This window comes from Chrysemys picta, chromosome 11, assembly GCF_011386835.1.
Source record: "Chrysemys picta bellii isolate R12L10 chromosome 11, ASM1138683v2, whole genome shotgun sequence".
NCBI classification, from domain to species: Eukaryota; Metazoa; Chordata; order Testudines; family Emydidae; genus Chrysemys; species Chrysemys picta.
The window spans coordinates 54,918,473-54,943,344 of record NC_088801.1 but is presented as its reverse complement, the minus strand read 5'-3'; the positions used below and the strand labels follow the sequence as shown (position 1 = coordinate 54,943,344).

The 24,872-nt window shown below is 41.1% G+C and overlaps 2 protein-coding genes across 4 annotated transcripts in view; one reads left to right on the top strand and one right to left on the bottom strand.

Annotated features, from left to right (window-relative positions):
* The window catches only part of DNAH7 (dynein axonemal heavy chain 7), a 243,870-nt gene that overhangs the window by 211,542 nt on the left and 7,456 nt on the right, over positions 1 to 24,872 (top strand). Inside the window, exons 53-59 of one of the 2 annotated variants that reach the window (XM_005294268.5) lie at positions 7,609 to 7,701; positions 15,066 to 15,242; positions 17,571 to 17,732; positions 19,172 to 19,372; positions 20,485 to 20,646; positions 23,721 to 23,906; positions 24,690 to 24,827. In XM_005294268.5, coding sequence (XP_005294325.2) covers positions 7,609 to 7,701; positions 15,066 to 15,242; positions 17,571 to 17,732; positions 19,172 to 19,372; positions 20,485 to 20,646; positions 23,721 to 23,906; positions 24,690 to 24,827 — 1,119 coding nt within the window. The remainder of the gene's footprint in view (positions 1 to 7,608; positions 7,702 to 15,065; positions 15,243 to 17,570; positions 17,733 to 19,171; positions 19,373 to 20,484; positions 20,647 to 23,720; positions 23,907 to 24,689; positions 24,828 to 24,872) is intronic. The other variant, XM_042851669.2, reaches the window with a different exon arrangement.
* LOC101942470 (baculoviral IAP repeat-containing protein 5.1-like) lies at positions 7,303 to 13,900 on the bottom strand. Of its 2 annotated transcripts, none has more exons than XM_065562046.1 (4): positions 13,343 to 13,467; positions 10,823 to 10,932; positions 9,564 to 9,681; positions 7,303 to 8,676 (listed from the first exon to the last, which is right to left on the bottom strand). In XM_065562046.1, the coding sequence occupies exons 1-4, from the start codon at positions 13,430 to 13,432 to the stop codon at positions 8,533 to 8,535; spliced, it is 462 nt and encodes a 153-aa protein (XP_065418118.1). In that variant the 5' UTR covers positions 13,433 to 13,467; the 3' UTR covers positions 7,303 to 8,532. The 2 variants fall into 2 exon arrangements, with proteins under 2 accessions (XP_065418118.1, XP_005294324.2); XM_005294267.3 differs by lacking the exon at positions 13,343 to 13,467 and adding an exon at positions 13,541 to 13,900 and having other exon boundaries at positions 7,313 to 8,676.

The window sequence follows — 24,872 nt, the reverse complement described above, 5'->3', positions numbered from 1 at the left end:
CCTCTGCTACCAATGTGCGGTAATCTTGCCTGTGCTTAGCTGCTGTTAGCTTCCTAACACTGGCAGCCTCCTAGCCAATCAAGCACCCTCCTCTGAGCTATGCTTGCCCTTACTTTGTCTTGCAGATTAACAATAGTTATGCCCTAGTCTCCAAGTCCCTTTGAAGTGTTTCTCTGTGATATCCAGCCCCTATGTGATGGGGGCCACTCATGAGCACCTCCTATTGGTTGGGTGCAAACCTGCACACACTCTCTATACTCACGGTGCCCCCCCCCATTGGCTGTTGCCCTCATCAGGTGGGGTCTTCAGTGGCTCAGCCCTCCATCTAAGTCACACATAGTCTAAACAGATGAAACCCTTCCAGGGTAACAAAGGCCTGCCTCTGGGCTCAGTTGTCAGCCCCTTCTGGGCTAGCTTTAAGTCTGACCCTGCCCTGTTATAATATGGTGCCTCCAGGATTTTTTTCCTGGAGACTCTTTGTTACCACCCAGAAGGGGAATGAAGTTAAGAAGTGACCTAGCTAGAGAGCTGGGAAACCACAAAATGCAAAGTTCAGCAAATGATTGATCCTCTTCAGGGTCTTCAGCCCTGTTCCTGTTTAAACATCCAGCCCCTTTTTGTGGCTTCCAAACTAAACTTGTTCCTTTCCTGGGGCTTTAGGCCACTTCCCCAGTAGTTGGTCAGGGGAACCTGGGCCTGCCCACTACTCTGTCTCCCAACCCAGGGGTCCTACAAATAGCAGCCACATTGCTGCTTTTTTTAATAGCTTCTCTTGCTACATTCCCTAGGCTACTTTTCACTGTGGGGTCCCATGCGGAGCAGATAAAGCACACGACCACTGTGGTTGCAGGCTGAATCCGAATTCTGTTTATTGCAAGCTTTCTTTTATAGTTTTTCTTTACATTATATAACACAATTAGGCTATAATAACACATCTACGGATTGGACAAGAAGGAGAATCATGTGTTTATCACATGTATAGCCCCACACCGATTGGTTCAACCGTTCCTTACATAAGGCCATGATTTGTTTACCTCATCTTATATAATCCTAGACCACCAGGGGGCTTACATAAGGCCATGATCATCTTATATAATCCTAGACCACTGGGGGCCTTACATAAGGCCATGATCATTTTATATAATCCTAGACCACCAGGGGGCCTTACATAAGGCCATGATTTGTTTACCTGGCAAGTGTCCCATTGTGACCCTTACCTCCTCATGGAACTTTTCATTAGGTTGGTGTAGGGATGATACATCCCCACACCTCCCCCCTTTTTCTTAAATAAGGCCTATAGGAGGGTCCAACTAACATTAGGACAATTACTAGCCACCTGACTACTTTTTTTGAACCTATAAAACTGACGACAGGTGACATTTAACAACTGGGAACTATTAAAAAACATAACATTACATAAATACCCACGAAAACCATTGGGGTGTAAATAAGGATAGCCAATAAGACATGTTCTAAAGGGATCCGATGGGGTGGCCATGGACAAGCAAAAAGGGCTTCTTGGCCAGTTTGGTTTGCCCAGGTGACCCAAACATTTTGTCGTGGGTTAACAAAAGGTACAGAGTTTGGACATACAAAGACCCCTGCTCCTATAATAAGGAGTCCGAACAAATAGAAGTACAGCGTTATTAAGTGTTTAGGCTGTGACAAACAACAAGTGCAGGTCCGGTGCCGCAGGGTCGTCCTCCGGCTTCTGCGTGGCGGCGTCGGGCTTTTTAGCAATTTGTGTCTTGAGCCACGGCCGGAGGGATCTTATCCGGTGTTTTTTTCCTATATGTCCTTTCAAAGTTAGATAAGCCTGGCTCCGCCATTCTTTTTAACCTATTCTGCAACTGCTCACCCTGCCCCGGGAACTCCGCCTGGAACTTTGGGGTACAAACATTGTTGGTGACAGGAAAGCCGGGCTGGTTCAGGGCTTGCAATGTGTGGGACTGCGGGGGATGGCTCTTACCGGCCAAATGGGACAACTGATTCAGCATGTCCTGTAGCTGAAGGCCCTGTTTGTACATTTCCGCCCGAAATTCTTGTGACTTATCCCCTTCTGGGCTTGAGACCTTCATTTTATCCGCGGGGTCGTCCGGTAATGGGACGATACTAGGATTAGCTTCGGGTGCACTGGGGATGAGTGGTATGATAGTGTCCTCACCCCCAAAGAACTCACGGGCTCCCACTGGCAACACATAAGGCGGCTTCTCTTTTGGCCGAAAGAGGTCATTAATGGCCGACTGGACCTCGGCTTCTGCCGCAAGCGTCTTTATTAGTTTCTTAGATTTGCACCATATTTGGCTCAATGACACGGCCTTCTTGTTGCCGTGAGAGACCGACTCCCAGAGGTCAGAGCCTAGACTTTCCCAGACTGCCTTATTAAAGACAGTATTAGGAGTAACAAAAAACCCGCGTCTCTGCCCCCATTTCAACAAACGGGACAACGCGTCAGAGGGAAGCTTCTCTCCCCGCTTTTTAGCGATGGGTAATAAAAAATTATGCACCGTCTCCTTCTCTGCAGACAAAGCAGAGCCCATTTTATTAAATGCAGCCGCTCACCTGTGAGCTCACGAACGTCTCTCTCGGACGACCAGGAGCCGGTATCCTCCGGTACCTCCTGCCGCGGCTGCCACCTCCGCCTTTTCTCACTGAACGCTTCAGTCGGCTGTGAGCTCACGAACGTCTTTCTTAGACGACCAGGAGCCGGTATCCTCCGGTACCTCCTGCCACGGCTGCCACCTTCGCCTTTTCTCACTGAACGCTTCAGTCGGCTGTGAGCTCACGAACGTCTCTCTCGGACGACCAGGAGCCGGTATCCTCCGGTACCTCCTGCCACGGCTGCCACCTCCGCCTTTTCTCACCGAACGCTTCAGTCGGCTGTGAGCTCACGAACGTCTCTCTTGGACAACCAGGAGCCGGTATCCTCCGGTACCTCCTGCCGCGGCTGCCACCTCCGCCTTTTCTTACTGAACGCTTCAGTCGGCTGTGAGCTCACGAACGTCTCTCTCGGACGACCAGGAGCCGGTATCCTCCGGTACCTCCTGCCGCGGCTGCCACCTCCGCCTTTTCTCACTGAACGCTTCAGTCGGCTGTGAGCTCACGAACGTCTTTCTTAGACGACCAGGAGCCGGTATCCTCCGGTACCTCCTGCCACGGCTGCCACCTTCGCCTTTTCTCACCGAACGCTTCAGTCGGCTGTGAGCTCACGAACGTCTCTCTCGGACGACCAGGAGCCGGTATCCTCCGGTACCTCCTGCCACGGCTGCCACCTCCGCCTTTTCTCACTGAACGCTTCAGTCGGCTGTGAGCTCACGAACGTCTTTCTTAGACGACCAGGCGAACGTCTTTCTTAGACGACCAGGAGCCGGTATCCTCCGGTACCTCCTGCCACGGCTGCCACCTTCGCCTTTTCTCACCGAACGCTTCAGTCGGCTGTGAGCTCACGAACGTCTCTCTCGGACGACCAGGAGCCGGTATCCTCCGGTACCTCCTGCCACGGCTGCCACCTCCGCCTTTTCTCACCGAACGCTTCAGTCGGCTGTGAGCTCACGAACGTCTCTCTCGGACGACCAGGAGCCGGTATCCTCCGGTACCTCCTGCCGCGGCTGCCACCTCCGCCTTTTCTTACCGAACGCTTCAGTCGGCTGTGAGCTCACGAACGTCTCTCTCGGACGACCAGGAGCCGGTATCCTCCGGTACCTCCTGCCGCAGCTGCCACCTCCGCCTTTTCTCACCGAACGCTTCAGTCGGCTGTGAGCTCACGAACGTCTCTCTCGGACGACCAGGAGCCGGTATCCTCCGGTACCTCCTGCCGCGGCTGCCACCTCCGCCTTTTCTCACCGAACGCTTCAGTCGGCTGTGCTCCAGTTGACACTGAGCTTGGCAAACCATCTAAATCTTGGTAGCCTGCCCTCTTATTTCCACAGATTCCCTTTCTTTGATGATCTTTGTGAAGAAGGCCTGTTTCCACCTTAACAGGGCATGGCTGTTTGCGCCTTTTGGTAGAAGGAGTGCTGGAAGGAGAAGAGCCAGCACTGAGAGCCTCTTCAATATCTAAATTCAATTGTTCCAGTTTCTTCATGAGAGATGACATAGAGTCTGACCACTCAGATCCTTTTTCTGGTTGGATCTGCTTTCTCTTTGCTCAGCTTTTGAGACAACACCTGTTGGGTCTACTGTCTGAGAACATTGATCCCTGCTCCACTGGCGTCTAGTATGATCTCTGCTAGCTCACTCTGGGCAAAGTCCTGGCTGCCTTGATGTCCAAGCCGAATCACGTCGGGGTCACCATTTGTGGGGTCCCATGCGGAGCAGATAAAGCACACGACCACTGTGGTTGCAGGCTGAATCCGAATTCTGTTTATTGCAAGCTTTCTTTTATAGTTTTTCTTTACATTACATAACACAATTAGGCTATAATAACACATCTACGGATTGGACAAGAAGGAGAATCATGTGTTTATCACATGTACAGCCCCACACCGATTGGTTCAACCGTTCCTTACATAAGGCCATGATTTGTTTACCTCATCTTATATAATCCTAGACCACCAGGGGGCTTACATAAGGCCATGATCATCTTATATAATCCTAGACCACCGGGGGCCTTACATAAGGCCATGATCATCTTATATAATCCTAGACCACCAGGGGGCCTTACATAAGGCCATGATTTGTTTACCTGGCAAGTGTCCCATCGTGACCCTTACCTCCTCGTGGAACTTTTCATTAGGTTGGTGTAGGGATGATACATCCCCACATTTCACTTTGTCCCATTACCTTAGGGACACAATCTTTGGGTTCTTTGTCTGTTCCCTGCTAGAGTAGGGTCTCTCCCAGGCTTCCTTGTCTGAAGAGTTCCTCTGTCTTATCCCTTCTGGTGCCAGCCAGGAACTGACCTACTCAGGTCTAGCAGCGTCTTTTAACTGAGCCTGGTGTGCTCTGATTTGCTGCTTCCCTGTAGCCTTTCTAGGCAGGCCTGGAGGACCCAGTTTTAATGCTTCTTTTCTGGGGCCTTAAAGGGCCCAAAACACCCCATCACACCCTGTGACTAGCTACTCACAGAAATACCAGGTCTGCTGGCCTCAAATAAATTTTACACACACCAGTTTGTAAGAGTCAGCTGTGGTTCTGCACTTTGTTCAACATCACAGCACTTAGATATATTTATAGTGAAAACAATAATAAATTTATCAGATATTCAAGATTCAAGTGAAAGTGAGTTAGGATATTGGAAACAAAAGGTTACATATAAAACAAAACCAGAACCCACTTTCTAGAGATTACACTTAACTAACAGGTTAATCTCCTGTCTAAAGTTTATCTCACCCAGCATCTTTTGCACCTTTTCAACCAAGGTTGGCAAAGATGCCATTTTCATGAATGTAAAGTCATTACCCATTAACTTTTAGGTGTACAGTGATGGGGGCATTCTTTGCCTTCTACTTATAGTCCCAAAGTTTGGTGTCTGTACTCAGAGACAGGATAACCACTCATGGCTTATTTTTTCTGTGTGCTGCTTCCCTGTTGACTTTACATCTTTTTGTTGACTTTGTATGTAAATACGCATCCACTGTGTTAGCTTATAATGCTTGATTTACATCTCAACAGAGAGATTGGTGAATAAACATCTATTGTCTGACAAAAAAGCTGTTTTTTCATCTCTGCTGGTGACTCATACCTTGATACAGACTCTAAGCATATTTTCAATGTATGTATGTAATTCCTTATGTACTTCTGTACATACATTTCACAATGATAGTAATGACGAGTGTGACCTCAGTTTTCATTTAAATCCTCACATGATACACTTTGGTGAACAAGAATGTATATACCAGATTTAGGACTGTCCTGTAATCCCTTTGCCAGTTGGCATTAAGAGATTCTTGTGTCACAGGGAGTGTTCCAACCCCTAGGCCACATGGTAGAAGAAGGGCACCACCTCTGCTTCTTCCATTTTTCTTGAGAAAGGGCTGACCTGGCTTAAGTCCCTGACTCTAGGAGAAGTGTCATGTCTGTGAAGCCCAAGCTGAGATAGGTTCCTAACTCCCTTTAAGGGGTAGGGATGAGGCTATGCACCCTCCTCAGCATTTCCTCCTGGCTAACTTCAACATCTCAAATCCCCACTCAGTGTGCTGGCTTCTGTGAATCCCTTTTTTAATCACCTAACGCTCACCCTTTACTATATAGGGACCATGGGCACCTAACTCATGGTTGTGTATTCCCCTAATCAACAGGGTCCTTAAAAGTTAGGCACTGGACCCTTAGCATTGCAACACCTAAGCCCTTCTGAATCTAGCTCTTTATTTCCCTACATTTTAAAAGTAAATTTGCTTTGTAAGTCTTCATTAGAGGTAAAGCATCATGTACCTTAAATGATCCAAAAGGAGCATTTCCTATTACTATTTGAAACTTCATTGCTGGTATCCATTTACAACTGTTTCTAATATTGCAAGTAGAATGCTATGCTAACCAGATAGAAAAGACTGATGTGAAAACTAAAAGGAAGAGCCATGGATATTTAGATTATTCTAAAGGGTACATTTTCAAATGGGTATGGAGAAACTAACTGCCCAACTCCCTCTGACATGCATTATAGTTGCACAGCTATGTTCCTAAGCACTGCTATGAAAATTAGCTGAAGGTAGATAACCTGCTCTTGGTTAGTTAAAACATTTGTCACCAAACCAAACCAACATTCAAGGAGAACTTATTATTGGCTTTGGAATACGCTAAAAACACAGGTAATAAAATCAAGAGCTCCGACCATTGACTAAAAGACATCTTCTCAGGAGCCTGAAGAGACAACTGTGAAAGCAGGATGGTTTTTTTGTGTTGGTGGGGTTGATAGCTGTGAAGAGGCTACCAGGAAGTCATTATAATTAAGCCTGCCTCTCTCTCCACCCTTATAAGGATGGTTTCTTTCTGCTGCAGCACTAATTTGGTATTGCTTTTAGGAACTCTCATATTATCCCTTGACAAACCATCTTCACACCCAAATAGGCTGGTACTTTTGGCAATAACCGTATGGACACTTTAGGTAGTCATTAGATCATATCATAAGACTTTTGAAAAATGTTGGGTTGTTTTTATTCACCTTCAGATCTTTGAGCTTTTAGGGTTTGTATTTTCTGTTCAGCCATGAGGGCGCAAAACTTTTTTAAAATATTGAAGCTGGCATTTGTGTGTGATCACATCACTTCAGACACTGTGGGTTTAAGATAGATATCCAATATCGTAAGACTCATGATAAAATTATAAATTGGCAACATTGCCATACTTACATCCCAGCCTCAGCATGAGGCATTGTTATACATTTATATATTGGGGGAAATGAAAGGAAATTATCGTAATTTAAGAATTACTCCAAAGCAAGGAATGGAAGGAATTTTTTGTTGTCCCCTTTCTTTTTAAATATTTCAGTCTACCTATATCAGTTGCTGCATAGTGCGAAACACTGATTAGTACATTGTGTTGTAACAGTTATTCAACATTTTTTGCAATCTCACCTGTATCAAGGGTTTCTAAGAATAAAGCAGTTAGATTAGTCTCACTCTATAATTTGAGTGCTAATTAAATAAAGCTAATCTGCCTTTATGCTCATAGGAACCCCACCATGAGGATTTCCCTGAAGAGTGGCAAAACAAAATGGGCCAATTCCAGAGGCTGCTTATGATTCGCTGCCTGCGGCCTGACAAAGTAAGTGTGGAAGTGCAAAGACTTGCTGTTGGACAGTATCACAGGTTTCACCTACTGCCCTTCCCTTAGAAATTGTCTAGATTTTCCCCCATTTTACTCTCTGTCGCTCTCCATTAATTGTCTTCTTCTGTAATCTGAGGGAAGTGGCTCTTAAAACCAAAGAATTGCCAGATACTTATGCATTTCAAAGATATTCAAGCATTCACTGATTACCTTAAAAGAAACAGATCATGTTTGTAGTTTGACAGAATGTAATCTGCTTCTTTGGAAGTAGAAGTTTCCATTTATCAGGAAAGGAATGGAAGTCTTTCCATTTTGAAAGTGGAAAGCAAGCCACTTGTTTGTCAAATTCCTCTGCAAGTTCAAATTGTAAATCTGAGTTGAACATGCACAAAGCTTGGGTATACCATGGTCAGGTGCACACTTGTATCAGCTGTAAATCTTTATTTAAAAAAAACAAATTTTGACCATCTAAAAACAGTACAGAAGTATTCTGCTTAACAAGTCAATGTACATTTTATTTTATAAACACTAGTTTATTAGGAGATTTATTGGTCCACATCTGCCATACTGATCAAATATACCTCAAAAGATAAGAGTCAATATGAATTCCTATGTACTTTGTAAGTGTATACAGAAATTAGTACTTTATTATTCAGACAACTGAATCTGATATCTATTCCAGTAAGATCAACAATGTTTAGGACAGCCATGTGAAATTTAGACAAAGAAATGCACACCTTCCTGAAAGTCTGTGGATATCTCATCTTTTTTTGCCCAGTGGGCTGCATTTGGGGGTCCTGGTGGCTTCCTGAACTTTGGGTAGTAGAATCAGCATGTTGAGGGAGATTCTGATACTGGCATCTTTGGCTCTGGAATGTACTGATGTTTGCTGACAAAGTGATCAATGAGACGTTTTCTGGTTGCATCAACTTCTTCTTCAAAGGACTTCATTGTGCTTCTGCCGGTTTTGCACTTAAAGTAAATCCAGAGTTTTGAAGTGTTAGACCTAGACACTCGACACTCAAAAGCTACCCAGAAAGTGGGATATAGAACTTTTGTCAGTGATTGTTACCTTAATGGGGAACTAGCACAGCCTCTAATTAAGTCTCCCATTTTTATTAACTAAAGCAGTCTAGTTCCTGGGGCCAGCTATCACTTTATACACATCAACAGCATGACCGTTACCACTCAGGTAACCCCAGGAGAAGGAAGGCTGCTCTAAGGTGTGATATTAATGCCATTTTCCTTTGAATTCCAAAGAGATGATCTATCAGTGAACAGGATAACTGCAGAACTAGTGATGGGGGGGCTCCAATTTGTCTTCTGCAATTGTATGGGAAAGCTGCTGGCACAACAACACTGAAGCAGGGGGAAGATACAGTGCTTGACAAGAGTTATGCCTATGTTTAGCATGTCCTCTTTGAAGCCCTGTCAGTTCAAGATGACACAGAGTATGGTTAATACTCAGTGGTTCTTCCAAGAGCTGTTTTTAATAATATACACAGAAGGGATAGTACTCTTTTTTCCAACGTAAGAGTGTTGGATTAAACATGTCCAGGGGAGTAAAGTTTTGTAAGGAGTTAGGCATAGAGGGCCATATTTTTAAAAAGCATTTAGGTACTTAAAAATACGGATAGGCACTTAGGAAAAAATCCCATTATCTGCATCTTTAAGTGCCCAAACACTTTTAAAAAATCTAGTCTTGAGTTCCTAGACACTGCAGCCATGGCAGGTTCCTTCAGTGAGAGATTTCTGCCTTCTCTCCTATATGGAAACCACTCCAAGGGGGCAGATTTTTATTCAGACAGCATCCTCTGTTTAAGCCAAAGCCATTAAACAATATTTGCATGAGCACTTACAAGAAAAGTCCTCAACCGGTCCATCTCCAGCATGTAGTATTCCTCCATTGTCAGATCATCAAAGTTCTTAGTAAGGGATAAAAACCCACAGTTGCTAGGACGTTTGGAGTGCTCTACCCTGCAGCACAAACACAAGAGTTTGATTTTGGGAATAGTTAGTCTTCCACAGCATTTCAGAGGAGATGGAAGAGAGTGATACAGTTCCACAATTTTCTAATATGAAAGATGTTCTATAACTTTCACAGGCTTGTTTTATGTTCTCTTTTGCCCCTAAATAGCTGCATAGATCAAACTTTTACTGATCAAGTGTCAAGAGGAGAGTTGTGAAATTCCTCTTTTCCTCTAACACCAGATGGAAGAGGTGAAGTAAATTCTTTAAGATACATGTGGCAGAAACCCACAAGTTAGTGCATCCCCCCACCCCCAGCTATGTTTATTCCCACCTCGCCAGAATATTCATTTCAACAAGAGGGAAAGCAAGCATCTTTTATGGTCTGTGTGAATATTTCAGAATAGCTGACAAACTTAACCCAAGAGCTGGTACCTAGGCCTCAAAATTAAGCAGCCTGAAGCACTTCTTTTCATTTCTTCCATTCCCCCTCCATACCCCACCCCCGCACATTCGTTTTTAGACCACAGAGAATTTACAGACAAACCAGTTTTCATGAGTTGAGGAGGTGTACACTCCAGTGGCCCTAGTTAGAATATGGGCCATATAAAAACCAGGACCTCTTTATTCAGCTCTGCTACCTGTGCTTATTCAGAATCAGCTGCTTATTTGAGTGACAGGAGTTTATTTGTGTAAGCACTGCAGAGGCAATACAGCTAACGGTAAGAGCTAAGGTTTTTTAGCTAATAATAGTTCTATTTCAGTTGTAAGTCAGAAAGAATACAGCTAGAGTTTATGTTGAGTTTGCAGTGCTGACCGACCTTTTTCAAATTGTAAAATGGGGAAGACTTTTATATTGAAACATCGAGAGGCAAAGAACCCTCAATACCAGTATTTGTTACTTTTCAGGATATAACTACACTGAATGCAAAGAAACAAATGTTTTCCATAGTAATGGAAAATTGAAGTCTGCTGGTCAAGTTTACATGAGTGCTTTGGTAACTAAACCAGAACACACAGAGAACTCAAAGGAGGGGAAATAATGCCCAAACTAGTACATTAGGGGAGTAATGTGGAGGACTATTTCAAGAAATTTGAAAAGTTTCACAGCATAAAGAGTGAGGAAGAATACAGGCAGACTACTGCTTACTGTGGATCATCATTTGGCTCCCAGCCCTCCAGCTCTATCAAGCAGAAGAAACACTTTGCCACATCAGGTTCATTTGCACTTGGACAGTGGATAAAGCCAGCCCTGGCCATCTGCAGGGGAGAATTAGTTATGGTAGTATTTAGGGGCCCAATTTTTTGGGCCCTAGTTTAATATACACTGTGCAAATATATAATAAGAGACAACAGTCCCTGCCCCAGAGAGTTTACAGTCTAAAGTCTCAATCCTGCAAGGCTACTCTTCACAAACATTGGGGTCTTCCAGCAAGGAGTAGCTGGTTTGATAGGAACCTAAGTTTAAAACTGATAGGATGTAACAGACAAGCTGTAGGATGAGAAGAGAGGCTAAAGGCAACAAACATGTTTTTGCATGGAGGAGCTGTTTGCAGGTACCCATTTTTGAGATTGCCAGCGGATAATGACTAGGCCAGGGATCGGCAACGTTCGGCACGCGGCTCTCCAGGGTAAGCACCCTGGCGGGCCGGGCCAGTTTTATTTACCTGCTGATGCGGCAGGTTCGGCTGATCGCGGCCCCCACTGGCTGCGGTTCGCCGTCCCGGGCCAATGGGGGCGGCGAGAAGCGGCCGCGGTTCGCTGTCCCTGGCCAATGGGGGTGGCGAGAAGCAGCGCGGGCGAGCGATGTGCTGGCCGTGGCTTCTCACCGCCCCCATTGGCCCGGGACAGCGAACCGCAGCCAGTGGGGGCCGCGATCAGCCGAACCTGCCGCGTCAGCAGGTAAATAAAACTGGCCCGGCCCGCCAGGGTGCTTACCCTGGAGAGCCGCGTGCCGAACGTTGCTGATCCCTGGACTAGGCAATTGGCAGTGTTCCATAGGCATTACAGTAAGAGCTAGTTATTCACACTGTATTGCCCAGGAACTAATCAAGGGCTAAACCCTGTAATTCTAGCCTGAACAGTAATACGAGAAGTAATAGTTTATCCAGAAATAAGCAAGACAGTTTGGCGTTGTATTAATGCATGAGTCCAAGAACAACATTTGACTGCTATATATGCAAGGTTTTCTCTTAGAGAAAAAAAATAAGGAAAACTGTCATCTCAAATATTTCAGGAATATTGGACTAGTCAGTGGTGAGGTCATAGTTTGTTGAACTAAACAGTCATTTGCAAATATAATTATGTCCAGGCAACCCCACAAATAAAAGGAGAGAATCACACAAACATGAAGTTAGAACTCTGTAGTTCTGATTATTAGTGAGCTTCCTAGTATAGAAAGTTTAGCAAGCTAGTTTCCAAAGTAATAGGTTATATCCCACTATCAGGGTTTAGGTTAGTTATATTCCACCAGTAGGTGCATTAGAGACATGGCTAAATCAATTCTAAAAAGAGTTAAAAACGACAATTACTCATCTTTAGAAGTCGTCCTGCATGTGTTGTAGTTTCAACTTCCTTCACACCTGCTCTGATAACTCCAAGTATGCTTCATCTGAGGTGTAACCCTCAATATATACATGACACCCAAGCATGACTCGTAAGTGTCAGTTTCAAAGCATTATGGGCCATAATATTATTGTAGCATTTGAATTGTACTTTGTATGTTCAAAGCACTGAGTGGACATTAATTTTAAATGATTCACTTTTATAAGTACTAAAGGCCCAATAATGAATTGGCTGATATTTATCCTTCCTGCTACATAACAAGCACTAGATCTGTGTGGATTGATCCCACACCCAATTAATGTTTTCCTCCAGGGAAGCGGAAGGGGGGGGACATTTTTCAGGATCAGAAGACCCAAATTCAAAGAACCATTTTAATTGGGGAAGAATCAAAATGTTTAGTTTCAAATTTGAAACTGCATTTTGATTTTAAATTTGGCCAATTCAACACACACAGCTAACAACTACAAACAACCACCTGAAATGGTTGAATTGGGAGAAAAATACAATTCAAAAATTTCATTTTACATCAGCTCAAGTGTTATGGGTTGTTTGAAGTGAGTGTTTTAGATTTGATTGAAAGCTTTTTAAAAAGTTGTTTTAGTAGGAGTTTTAAATAGTTTTTCACATTTTTCTGTTTGGCCCTCCTACCCAAACATTCCACTATTTACCTAGCTCTAGTGGGCACTTCCTCAGTTCTCAAGCTAGTCAAAACTGTGAAAGTTACAGGTTTCTAATACATTAAAAACCCCAAAACAAAATAAAAGCCACCATGCCCATATTCTCGTAGTTAATTTAGCTTGCTACAATAGAATCCAAGTAGCAAGAGTTGTTCATTTAGGGAGTTCTAGCATGTATGTGGGTAGCTATTGTTACCGCATGCAACTTTAGGTACAGGAGCAAGGGAACACTTTAGTCTGCACAGCATGAAATCAAGTATCAGATTAATCCAGAAGTTCCAGGAAAGGTAGAACTCAGAATTTTTTTTTTTTTTAAATCCCCTTTTCTTTATGCCTGAAAGGTAAACTTCCAGACTGATTGTACACAGCCACTCATCTCACTGAAGTGACATTTCAGAGCAGCATATGGAGGACATTAAAGTACTTACCTCTTTTTTCCTGACTTCTGTAGGCTTAATTGAGACGCCTAACCCTGCTTTAACTTGAACATGTGGTTTAAGAGCATTTTTAATTAACATAGTCTATCAGGGAAGAGAATGAAGTATTTGGGAGTTTTAATGAAATTTTATATAATCTATTATTTTTGTCTTATAGTTCCTAGGTATAGACAAAATTGTCAGACTTACATGCTCAGGGGTACATTTGCAATTCTCCATAAAAGGCCAATCTGTGAAGGTTTTTATGCGATTCTCATACTCATACATGTCTCTAAACTCAATCAAATGCTTACAGGCTAAATTAAGCTCTTTCAAAAAAGTCTCCATCTGAAAGAAAGAAGAAAAACAAACAAAACCTGTTGTCTGATCCTTGCCCTAGCCAGTGTAATACTCATACTGTGCCGCTCCCTCTCATATTAAAGACACTTCACTCATTGGCTTCATTGCTCCCACCTGTAAACATGAGGGTGCTTCAACTAAGTAAAGGCAGGTGAGTCTCTGAGCAGCAGAATTAGAGAAGTGAGGTCACAATGGAATTTCTGCATCTGTCACATTCTTAGCACTCAAAGGTGTATCTTTGTTAAATGTACAACTTAGTGTATAGTATGTGCAAAGTGACTGGATTAACACAGATATTTGGAGCTTAGCTTTGTATTTCTTGATACTTTAATGATTAAATTTGTAACTTTAATACTGAGCTAATACAGACTCTTTGCATTTAACAACCTAACTAGTAATCAAAAATGCTACAGAAATAGTACATAATGTGGCTCAGTTAACACTGCTATTAAAAACTTAAACTTTTGCATTTCTTGACAGTTTCTCTTTCAGAGTTTAAACTTTAATAGTGCATTAGCAAAAGATTTTGCAGTTCTTTTCAAGACAACAAAAGAAAAAATATTAAAATGTTCTAGCATATGTTTTAAACTGCATCACTCTGGAGACGTGCTAAGATTTTTATCTGTTGCACAATGGAGATGGGCAAATCAAAAATGCTACCAGCAATTATGAAACTGAAATCTTAAGAAAATCTTTTTTAATGTGTATACTCATGACATACGTTTAAACATTTGCTTCTATTTGTTTTCAAATTAGCCACTAGTTTTGTGATTTGTATGTCTGCACCCACATTTAGTTTGTGTTTGTGCAAATCCTTACACACATGCTTAATTTTACTACTGTGACTAGTACCATGATTTCAATGGGACTACTCATGATATTAACATGAAGCACATCCATACATGTTTGCAGGATCAGGACCTTTGGCTTTGCTCCTGTAAGTTTGCCATTGACTTCAGTGTAGGGGGCCTCTGTGCAGAATAACATACAGGATTGGGGTTTAGGACTAGTAAAAGTGGCTTGACTGATTAGCCCTGGAAACTGGAATCCTCTCTATAATACAGATAAAACATGAGCAGTAGCAATTCCAGCTTCGTACACCGACCTACCAATCTGCCTAATAGTTGACCTAGAGGCAATACCTCCAGAAATAAGATCGTTCATTGTTTGAAACTATTTAGTCCTCCTATTTCCTGAATCTTGCCACTTGAACCTTGATCCTGCTGAGACTTACACATTGAATTCAATGAGACTATTCCTGTGCATAATTTTACAAATTGGAGTAGCTTGTTTGACATTTATATTAAAATATTCAGAATGACAAATCTTGAGGTTTAACACACATACTTCATACAGCACATATTTGCTTTTCTAGATTATCCCTATGGTACAAGAATTTATCATTGACAAGCTGGGCCGTCCATTTATTGAACCACCTCCATTTGATTTGTCAAAGGCATTTTCTGATAGCCACTGCTGTGCACCATTGATTTTTGTGCTGTCTCCTGGTGCAGACCCTATGGCTGCACTTCTCAAGTTTGCTGATGACCAGGTATATTAATATTTCTAAGCTTCATTTTGATGACATTCTCATATATGTAAAGCAATACTTTTTAAACCCTAAATGTTGAAGTGTCGAGTAAGTTCATAGAGTATACTTTTGAACTCTTAACAATGCATTACATCTGAGTCTGTGGTCCTTAGTCACACAAAGAACTAAACACTTTAGTGAATATTTTGTATGAATGAAGGTTGTACAACTGGTTCATTAACTGAAGAAATTACACGTTCATTATTTGCTGCATCTTCTTCCCCATTGTGATTTTAAGAACTGTTAAAATGATTAGTTTATGTAATCTCTAATAGAAAATGGGAAGATAGAGTCAAAAATAGTGGTTTAAATCTTTTGAAATTCTAATTAGTTCTTTTCAGAAAACTGAAGTTAATTTTTGCAAATATTAACCTAAAAACCACTTAGTTACAAAACTTAATGTGGTAATAAAGAAGTTTTGTCCAATAGTCTTGGGTGGACTTGTATACCACAGAAGCCAAATATATTTTTATTTGATTTAGCCATTAGCAACATGACATTGTTACAAGAAAAAAGTTCTCATAAACAATGTAATATTGTAGTAATACCAGAAAATTGCCTTTTTCCAGTAAGATGAAAGACTTGTATTTTTTGGCAATTATTCTGTCAAAATTCTGTGCTCTTGGGAGTGACTAGCATACTGTAAATCCCCACTCAACAAGCTGTAAATATATCCCGCAGTTTGTAATAGGATATCTACAGCCTCAAACAATAAGCTGTTTGGAGAAGTCTTTTTAAATATGCAGAATTTTACAGTACAGGATTAAATTGATGTGTAGCTAGAGCCAATGGCTGGCAGGGATTAGATTAAACTGAACTGGAATGGAATGAAAAGAAGATTTGAACTGGGTTTAAAACACACTGCAAATTAAATGTTTGAAATGTATATGTAGGTGTAAATCCTCATTTCAGTGCACATATCTCCTTGAGTATCCGATACCTGATCATTAAATGGTATTACTATATAAAACGGTTTTCAGGCTTTTCTTGATCACATCTTCCATATTTACTAAAAAAGAATAGGCCTGAAAAACTCAAGTGAGTCACAAGCTTAGCTTTCCCCTCCCATCTGTTGATGGGAAATCCAGGATTTTACCTTCTTTCCCCCTTTTTCTCAGTCCCTTCAAGACTTTGTATTACAAATACCTCCCTCCTAGTGAAGACTGGAGGCTTCATGGATGTTACTTTTTCAGTTGACCAGAGTGAAAGTGAAGTACACTGTACTTTACATCAAGGGCAAAATGCACTCCCTGACCAGCACCTTTAGTCCTGCCAATCCAAGTTCCAGAGACCATTTACACTGCTAGTCTGACACACCCTTTATTTAATAAGTATAATTGTTATTATTATTTTTAGGTATTTGTTTATGGCAGCACCCATGATAATCAAGGTGCTTTCTAGACATACAGTAATAGAAATCTTAATATGAAGTTTTTATGTATCATATGGTTTCCTTCTTTAATTGTGGAATTTTAATTTCACATAAGAGAGAAGGGGAGGCAGAATTTTCCTTGTAGAATTTTAAACAAGAAACTTTACCACCAAGTAGCACATTAAAACAGACTATATAGTTTTACATGGTGTGAGCAGTGTATAAGGAGATCCTTTGGATATTCCTGGCTTAGAATATCAGGGTTGGAAGGGACTGCAGGAGGTCATCTAGTCCAACCCCCTGCTCAAAGCAGGACTAATCCCCAGACAGATTTTTGCCACAGATCCCTAAATTGTCCTCTCAAGGATTGAACTCACAACCCTGGGTTTAGTAGGTCAATGCTCAAACCACTGAGCCATCCCATCTTTTAGGTCATTTTTCCACTTCCTGCTCAGTTACTTTAACCATCTGTCCTTCTCTCTGCATGTGTCTCTGTGAGTCTCTTTCAGAAATCCACCTTTCTGTATTCATCTCTGCTCGTCTCGTCTTCTTGGCTGCGTAGGCTCTCGGGTTTCCTCTTTCTTGTCAGAAGTAGTATCAAAAAGGAAAGGTTTACCTTCTGCCTTTAGAAACCAAATTAAATCCAGTTTACAATCCCAAAGATGCTGTCCTCAAAACAAACTAAATATTAAATAAGAGATGGTTTCTTATCCAGAGGTGATCAGATTTTTCTAGTTTAGAAATTTTGTGTGTGTTGAATTTACTTAATACAGTTTATATTATTGAATTAGTTTGAATTTAATGTGGTTTTATACTTGTTTAACAAACAAAAATGTGGATGTTAATTATGTCAGTGTTTGGTGTTTCTATAATCTTTCATAAAATGTTGTCACTCTAAAAGTGTTCTCTATGTACAGGGATATGGTGGATCAAAGCTGAGCTCTCTGTCGCTGGGACAGGGCCAAGGTCCTATAGCCATGCGAATGATAGAGAAGGCAGTAAAAGAGGGCAGCTGGGTAGTTCTACAAAACTGTCACCTAGCAACTTCATGGATGCCAACACTGGAAAAAGTCTGTGAGGTAAAAATCATTCATATTTTCTTTTATAAAACTTACTGCCTGACTCTCAGATCCACTCTGGTGTGCAAAGCAGCCAGAAAGCCTACTTACCTTACTCCTTGAGGATTCCCCTTATGTAAAGGAATCCCTGCATACTGGTTCTGCACCAGCCCTTATCTCCTGACTCCCGGTGCAGGAGGTGTTTTCCCAAGAAAGTGTATGGACCTGGTGCATCCCCTAAAGATCACAGTGTAAATTTAGAGTAGCCCTCAGGCTTGCAACCACCTTTACCCTCTTCTTCTAGCTACATTAATGGTATTTCAGCTGCAGCTAAGGATGTAGTCATAGAATGTCAGGGTTGGAAGGGACTGCAGGAGGTAATCTAGTCCAATCACCTGCTCAAAGGAGGACCAATCCCCAGACAGATTTTTGCCCCAAATTGCCCCCTTGAGGATTGAGCTCACAACCCTGGGTTTAGGAGGCCAATGCTCAAACCACTGAGCTATCCCTCCCCCACTGATTTTTAATATTTTTTAAAAAATATATCACAGAATGTCAGGGTTGGAAGGGACCTCAGGAGGTCATCTAGTCAAATTCCCTGCTCAAAACAGGACCAATCCCCAGACAGATTTATGTCCAGAACCCTAAATGGCCCCCTCAAGGATTGAACTCACAATCCTGGGTTTAGCAGGCCAATGCTCAAACCACTGAACTATCCCTGGTGTTGAAAGTCATATTTAATAGTCTTATGAAAACAAATCACATTTAATGTTTTGCTCAAAGGTAAATAGATTTTCTACTCATTTTCTCTGTCCCACACATCTGAAAGAGAGATCATATCTCCTGCAGATGTTGGCCTCAATCCTGCAAAGTCTTACACCATGCTTAAGGTTAAACACACACGTAAGTCTTTGCAGAAACTGGGATGTTTAGGAAGTTTTCACCTTTCCCCAGTTACAGAGCTGCAAAGGGGTATTAGAGTGGGTCTCTTCCCTGTGAACCATACAGTATCTTACCAAATTCATACAAATTTCAGATGTTTACCATCAGCCATTTTGACTGCAGAACTGTTCAAAATAAAGTTGTAAGAATATTTCATTAATGGAGAAAGTACAAATTGTTTATATTCTTCTTGTACTCAGATGTGGCTGAACTGTTTTTGCTCATACATTCCATAATCATTTACCTTCATATAGAGACCAACCGTGGAAAATTTTAGCCTGAAATACTAATGATTCAGAGAGTTATGAGTAAAATAGAGCGGTTTTAGAATGGCAACTGTCACGCATAACTTTGGCTACCACTATAATTATGCTTCAAACTAGTAATTCATAAACATTACACTGGTGTATTTTCACATTTTACAGATTGACTTGCTGAAATAACAAACGTTGACACGTATAATCCTTATTATTCCTATTGGGTTTCATTCATTTTTTGTGTGTGGTGTTTTCTTTTAGGAGCTGAATCCTGATACAACACATCCAGATTTCCGACTGTGGCTCACCAGTTACCCATCTCCAAATTTTCCCGTCTCTGTCCTTCAGAATGGAGTGAAAATGACCAATGAAGCACCAAAAGGTTTACGGGCTAATATTATCCGTTCATACCTGATGGATCCGATCTCTGACCCTGAGTTTTTCAACAGTTGCAAGAAGCCTGTGAGTATTGTATTATTAGCCTTGTTACTTCTGTTTTTATTACTTATAAAGCAGCTAATGTAAACCCTAGTGGTTATATATGTGATTGCTGGGTTAAAAACTACCATATTAGTCTTCCTGCACTGCAGTGAAGTTGGTTTTGAATAGTGACTTCACTGAAGAGAATTTTATTAATATTTTATTTTTATTTTACTACCAGTTTCACTCTGTCTCAGCAGAGATTTTGTGGTATGCCATTAATAATACAGCTTTCTATTTAAGAAGCCAGAAGCAAGTTATTTCCTGATACAAATCTGCAAGGTTAGGGAATCTTGTTGCAGAATTATTAACTGAGGCCTATGCTGTTTAGAATCATATCGTTAATCTTAAACATAAAAATGTTTCCTTCGTAGGACTCTGGGAGCCAAATGATTTGACAGGTTGATTGATAGGAATTATGAGTGCCTTTTTTAGAATGACTAGTCAGACTGGGAAACCACCTACTGTTTTCATAATTAGGTTTTTCTTTGTGAATGTTTTGGCCTAAAATTGTTTTGCAGTATTTTGCTATAATTAAAAACTGTAGATAATTGCTTTTAACTGAGATTTGTACGCCTTGCTAAGTTTTCTCAATTAAAAAACACAACTTCTTAATTGTAAAGATTTTTTTGAAAGCTACGTCAGGACCAAAACCTATCTGGATCATAAAAAAGTAAAATACAGTAGAACCAATGCTTTTCTAAGACCAGAGCAGCAAATAAGATTGGTGGCCTATGTGGGGATTACATATACATTGCTGCTGCTCATATGTACTGTATAAAAAGTCATAACTGGATTGCTTCTAGGTTACTTGAAGGATTAAGAGAATTTTTAAAACGATTATTTGTGACAAAGGCATATATATTACAAATTGATGGCTAAATTCTGAAGGTGTGCCTGGGCAAGGTGTGTAATAAAACAGAAATACATGTCACTACTGTGGCAGGTCTATGTTGTGGAGAGACAGCAAAGGGAGATTCTACACCTATGTGTGCTAGAGAGATTCTTTGTGCTGTTATATGGGTTATGGGGAAGTGAAAGTGTTTGTAGCATATTCCATGGATTATATTCTTATTGTCATGTTCTGTTAAAAGGCTGAATTCAAGAAGTTGCTGTATGGCCTCTGTTTCTTCCATGCATTGGTTCAAGAAAGGCGGAAATTTGGGCCACTGGGTTGGAACATTCCTTATGAATTTAATGAGACTGATCTGCGAATTAGTGTGCAGCAGCTGAACATGTTCCTGAACCAATATGAGGTACAGTAATGGATCACAGGAAGGATGTCACCCATTTTGCTCTGTATGGCACTGTAAATGCATGCAGCAATACCTTCTCATTAATTTTTGCTCCTACAGAATTAATGGAAATGATTGCACAAGAAAGTTTACTAGATAGTACTTCATAACAACAAAGTTCTAATTGCGATTATTAAGGTGTCGGTATTTCTGTTATAAGCCTGTATTTTCAGGGATTTGTAAGGCCATCAAAGTTCATACCAGTCCAGAAACTAATTCAGAAGACCTTTTTCAAACCAGATGTTATTCCATGCGAAATGGAACAGGTTTTGTGCTGCATATTCAGTTCACTTTTTGGTGCCTTTATCTTGTCCCAGAAGGCCTTAAAGAGATGCTACCAACACAATACTCATATTAGTGTCTGAAAATGTTGTTCCAAATATTATTATAACTAAATGTGGCAGGTTCAGCAGCTAGGGACCTTGATTAGCATTTAGGAATTGGAGTTCTGTTACTAGCTATGTCACTGACCTGCTGTGTAAATCTGGCAAGTCACTCTCTGAGCCTCTTTTTCTTGGGGGGGGGGGGAATGAGGGGGAGGTAGTATTTCATAGGGGCTAGAGCTCTGGACTGGGGCTCAGAAGATCCACTGGCCTGCTGAGTGACCTTGGGCACGTCATTTTCCCCTTGTGTGCATCAGTTTCCACATCTATAAAAGGGGATAATCATACTGACCCTCCTTTGAAAAGTGCTTTAAGAGTAGTGGATGAAACGTTCTGTATAAGATTTAGATATTATTAATCATTATTAATTATTATTATAAAAGAGACTAGATTGGGGGAAAAGCTTTTCTTAGTGTTTTCTGTTGGTTTACATTGCATTAGAGAGCACTTTGTGTTATAGTCAGTTTCACTGTGGTTTTGTATTGTTAATTTTCTCATTTGCTTCAGTGAGTCTTTCAAACAGGGACAGCAGAGAGAAAGGCATTTAAAAAAATGCAACTGTAAAATCAGAAAAATTGATGGAGGAACTCAACGGCTTGGTGTAATATCTGGAAATATTTTTAAGGTTTTTTTAAAAAATTTACTAGATTTCAAATTGTAGTATTCTTGGACTTTTGAGCATTTAGGCTCTGACTCTAGAAGTTGTTTGTCGCTCTCTGAGAAGCTTCTTGTACATATGTCCTCCCCATGAAAAAAATGCTCTTCTGTTGAATCTTAACTTGTTACTATTGTATTTCTAAAACGCCTATACATAGGCTTATTTCATGGTCTATAAAGGGGCATTTTTATGCATGCGTATATATTTAATGAGCTGCAGAAGTTTGTTATTTTTTAATCATGGAAACCTAGGGCTGGAAGGGACTGAGAAGTCATCAAGTCCAGCCTCCAGGATCATAGCAGGACCAAGTCTAGACCATTCCTGCCAGATGTTTGTTCAATCTGTGCTTAAAAACCTCCAATGAAAGGGATTCCCCAGTCCCTGTTTGGAAGCCTATTCCAGAACTTAACTACCCTTGTAGTCCTAAATTGCAGAACAGGGACATGGATGTCTGTATTGCAGAAAGGACTTCAGTGTATGACCAATCTGTGAACAGCCAATCGTAAAGGTACAGGAAGACTATTATTCCCTGCCAATGAAGCTGAGCAGATACTATTGCCAGATTTTGGAAAATACTCTTGGGCAGATGAGAAGTGGCAAAGGGGAGCTCTTGATACTGGAAGTGATCCTGGCAGCCTATGAAACAAAGAAACTTCTTGTGAGGGGGTGGTGTGAAAGTAAACATGAAGGTTGAGGGTCACAGACAAATTCTCAGACTCTAACAACAGTAATCTTGCTGTAGAGTTACCATCCTGGATTTCTGTGGTTTCACAGTAGTGGTTAGAAATATGAGATCTAATATTGATCTCCATTCTACATATTTTTTTGAACCAGGAAATACTTGGAATAAAATCCCATTCCGCTGTGCCAGACTGGAACTTGTTTATGGCCCCTATGTATAGAAGGCAGATGTTTTTAAACTTCTATATGGCACTTTGTGTTTAGTTAAATAAAGTTGGCTGTTGTTAAAATTAGCCCAAATGACTATCTCGGTCAGCTTCTACCTGGGCAGTTAAAAAGCAGGTGGATATAACGGGATGATGGACTTGACTTGTGACACTGTGATGAAAAAAGTATGGATGAATCGCTGAAAAGCTTGAGTTAGTTTGCATAGCTAAAAAGTTAGCAAAAGGCTATGATCACTCTTGCGTATATGTTAGTTTCATATGTATTATAAATGAAACTCTTGAGTTTTCTTATTCCTATAGGAGAATGAAGTTGGGTGACTCAGTGTTTTGATTGCTGAACCTTGAATGAGTCCCAGATACTGACCACAGTGAACATCTATCTGACGAGTTGGCTGTAAATGTTTTGAAGTGAAATGCATTCATTGATTTCAGGTTATTCTCAGTAGGCTTGAGTCTATTTAAATTTCCAACCTCACATAAGACACATTTTGACCAGAAGTGAAAGTGTACAGAAAGCTGTGACTTGAAATAACAATAAGAAATCAAGAAATTTTTTTGCACACATGCCCCCCACAGCTTCTCCCCGCCCTCCCCCCGCCGCCAGTAATTGTCGATTTAATATCAAAGTGTAAAAGAGAAAAATGTGTACCAAAAAAAACCCCTCTGTATCAAACTCTAGCAGGCTCAAGTTCCAAATTACTAATAGATGAAGATGTTAATTGCATCACTTGGGCTACTCTTACTATGTGGTACAGAAAGAGGCGATACCAATGGATACTGGGTGGATACTGACAAAGCCTAGTTATAACACAGCTTACGTTACCCAATAATGGTTGGGTATAAAGATAAGTACATAGGCCAAATTCTGCCTTTGAATAACATCAGTTGCATACAGTGGGGAGCAGAATTTGGCCTAGTGGCTGAGAAAGGGGGGATTTTGGTGGAGAAGCCTAAAATATCAACCACAGAATATTATTTAAAGTGAGAATTTTGTAATTTTTTCAAATAAATTCCAAAAGCTCAAGTATAGCTGTGCTGACAAATGTTAAGCAGCTATTCAGGCAGACCCTTGGTTTTATGTTTCAGGAGCTGCCATATGATGCCTTACGGTATATGACTGGAGAATGCAATTATGGTGGCAGAGTTACTGATGATTGGGATCGGCGCACGCTCCGTAGCATTTTGAACAAATTCTACAATTCTGAAATTGTTATGGATTTAGAATACAAGTTTGATAACAGTGGTCTTTATTTTGCCCCACCTGAAGGAGACGTAAGTATTTTAAAATAAATGAACTGAACCATAACCCAAAGTGAACACTTAATGCACAGCAGCAGAGGCCACATGGGTCGTTAAGGCATGGCAAGCTAGAGCACAGTGAAGTCACACCCCCGCCTCACACATTCTCCCCCCCCGCAACACACACATACTCTCTCTCTCTCTCTCTCTCTCTTTGCCGTGAACTAAATGTAGCCAAGCACTTCTTAATATCATAGTTTCCACTTCTGGAAAATACAGTCTGCAATATAACTCAAGGGTGTTGTAGCTAATTGTGATATTTCTAAGGTGCTTATTACTGTGATATCTGAACACTGAATTCATAAGAATTAAAGATACCTTTTTTAAGGTATTTATATGGCTAGTGGGATTTTTTTCTGAGCGTGTTAGGTACCCGATTCTTTTGAAAAATTCCACTAGGTGCTGAAATATCTCAAAAAAGCTGGGCCTTAGTTCAAGTTTGGTGTTTTAGAAGTGTTCGTGTAAACAGGACAGAGAGAGAATCCGGCCACTACCTCAGAGAGAAATTAATTAGAATAAAATTGTGCTCTAAAATTAATACCCATTGCATTTGGTAAATCTGGCACTAGATGATCCATTTGCTTAGGATGACCGGACAGCAAGAAGGAGATACTGCTTTTTTTTTTTTTTTTTTTTAAACTGTACTGATCACATTAGGGGCCTTTAGGGGTGTGGTCTTTGAGCTGCAACTGGCATAGACTGGAGTGCCTGTTTGATCTCTGACCCTTTTTAACCTCCTGTCAATGATCTTTTAAGTACCAAAGCTACATCGACTACACAAAGACCCTTCCATTGAATCCTTCCCCTGAGATTTTTGGGATGAATGCTAATGCTGATATTACCAAAGATCAGTCAGAAACTCAGATGCTCTTTGATAACATTCTTCTTACTCAGGTATGTAAATGACCTTTATGTCAATTAGTCAGTACATTAAAGATA

Excerpts from the sequence above, each read along its gene's own strand:
- LOC101942470 (XM_005294267.3), bottom strand. The coding sequence starts at position 13,678 with ATGGAGACTTTTTTGAAAGAGCTTAATTTAGCCTGTAAGCATTTGATT. Across the intron at positions 10,933-13,540 it reads GCAAATGTACCCCTGAGCAT|ATGGCCAGGGCTGGCTTTAT; the intron begins GTAAGTCTGACA and ends TCTCCCCTGCAG. Across the intron at positions 9,682-10,822 it reads GAGCCAAATGATGATCCACA|GGTAGAGCACTCCAAACGTC; the intron begins GTAAGCAGTAGT and ends TTTGTGCTGCAG.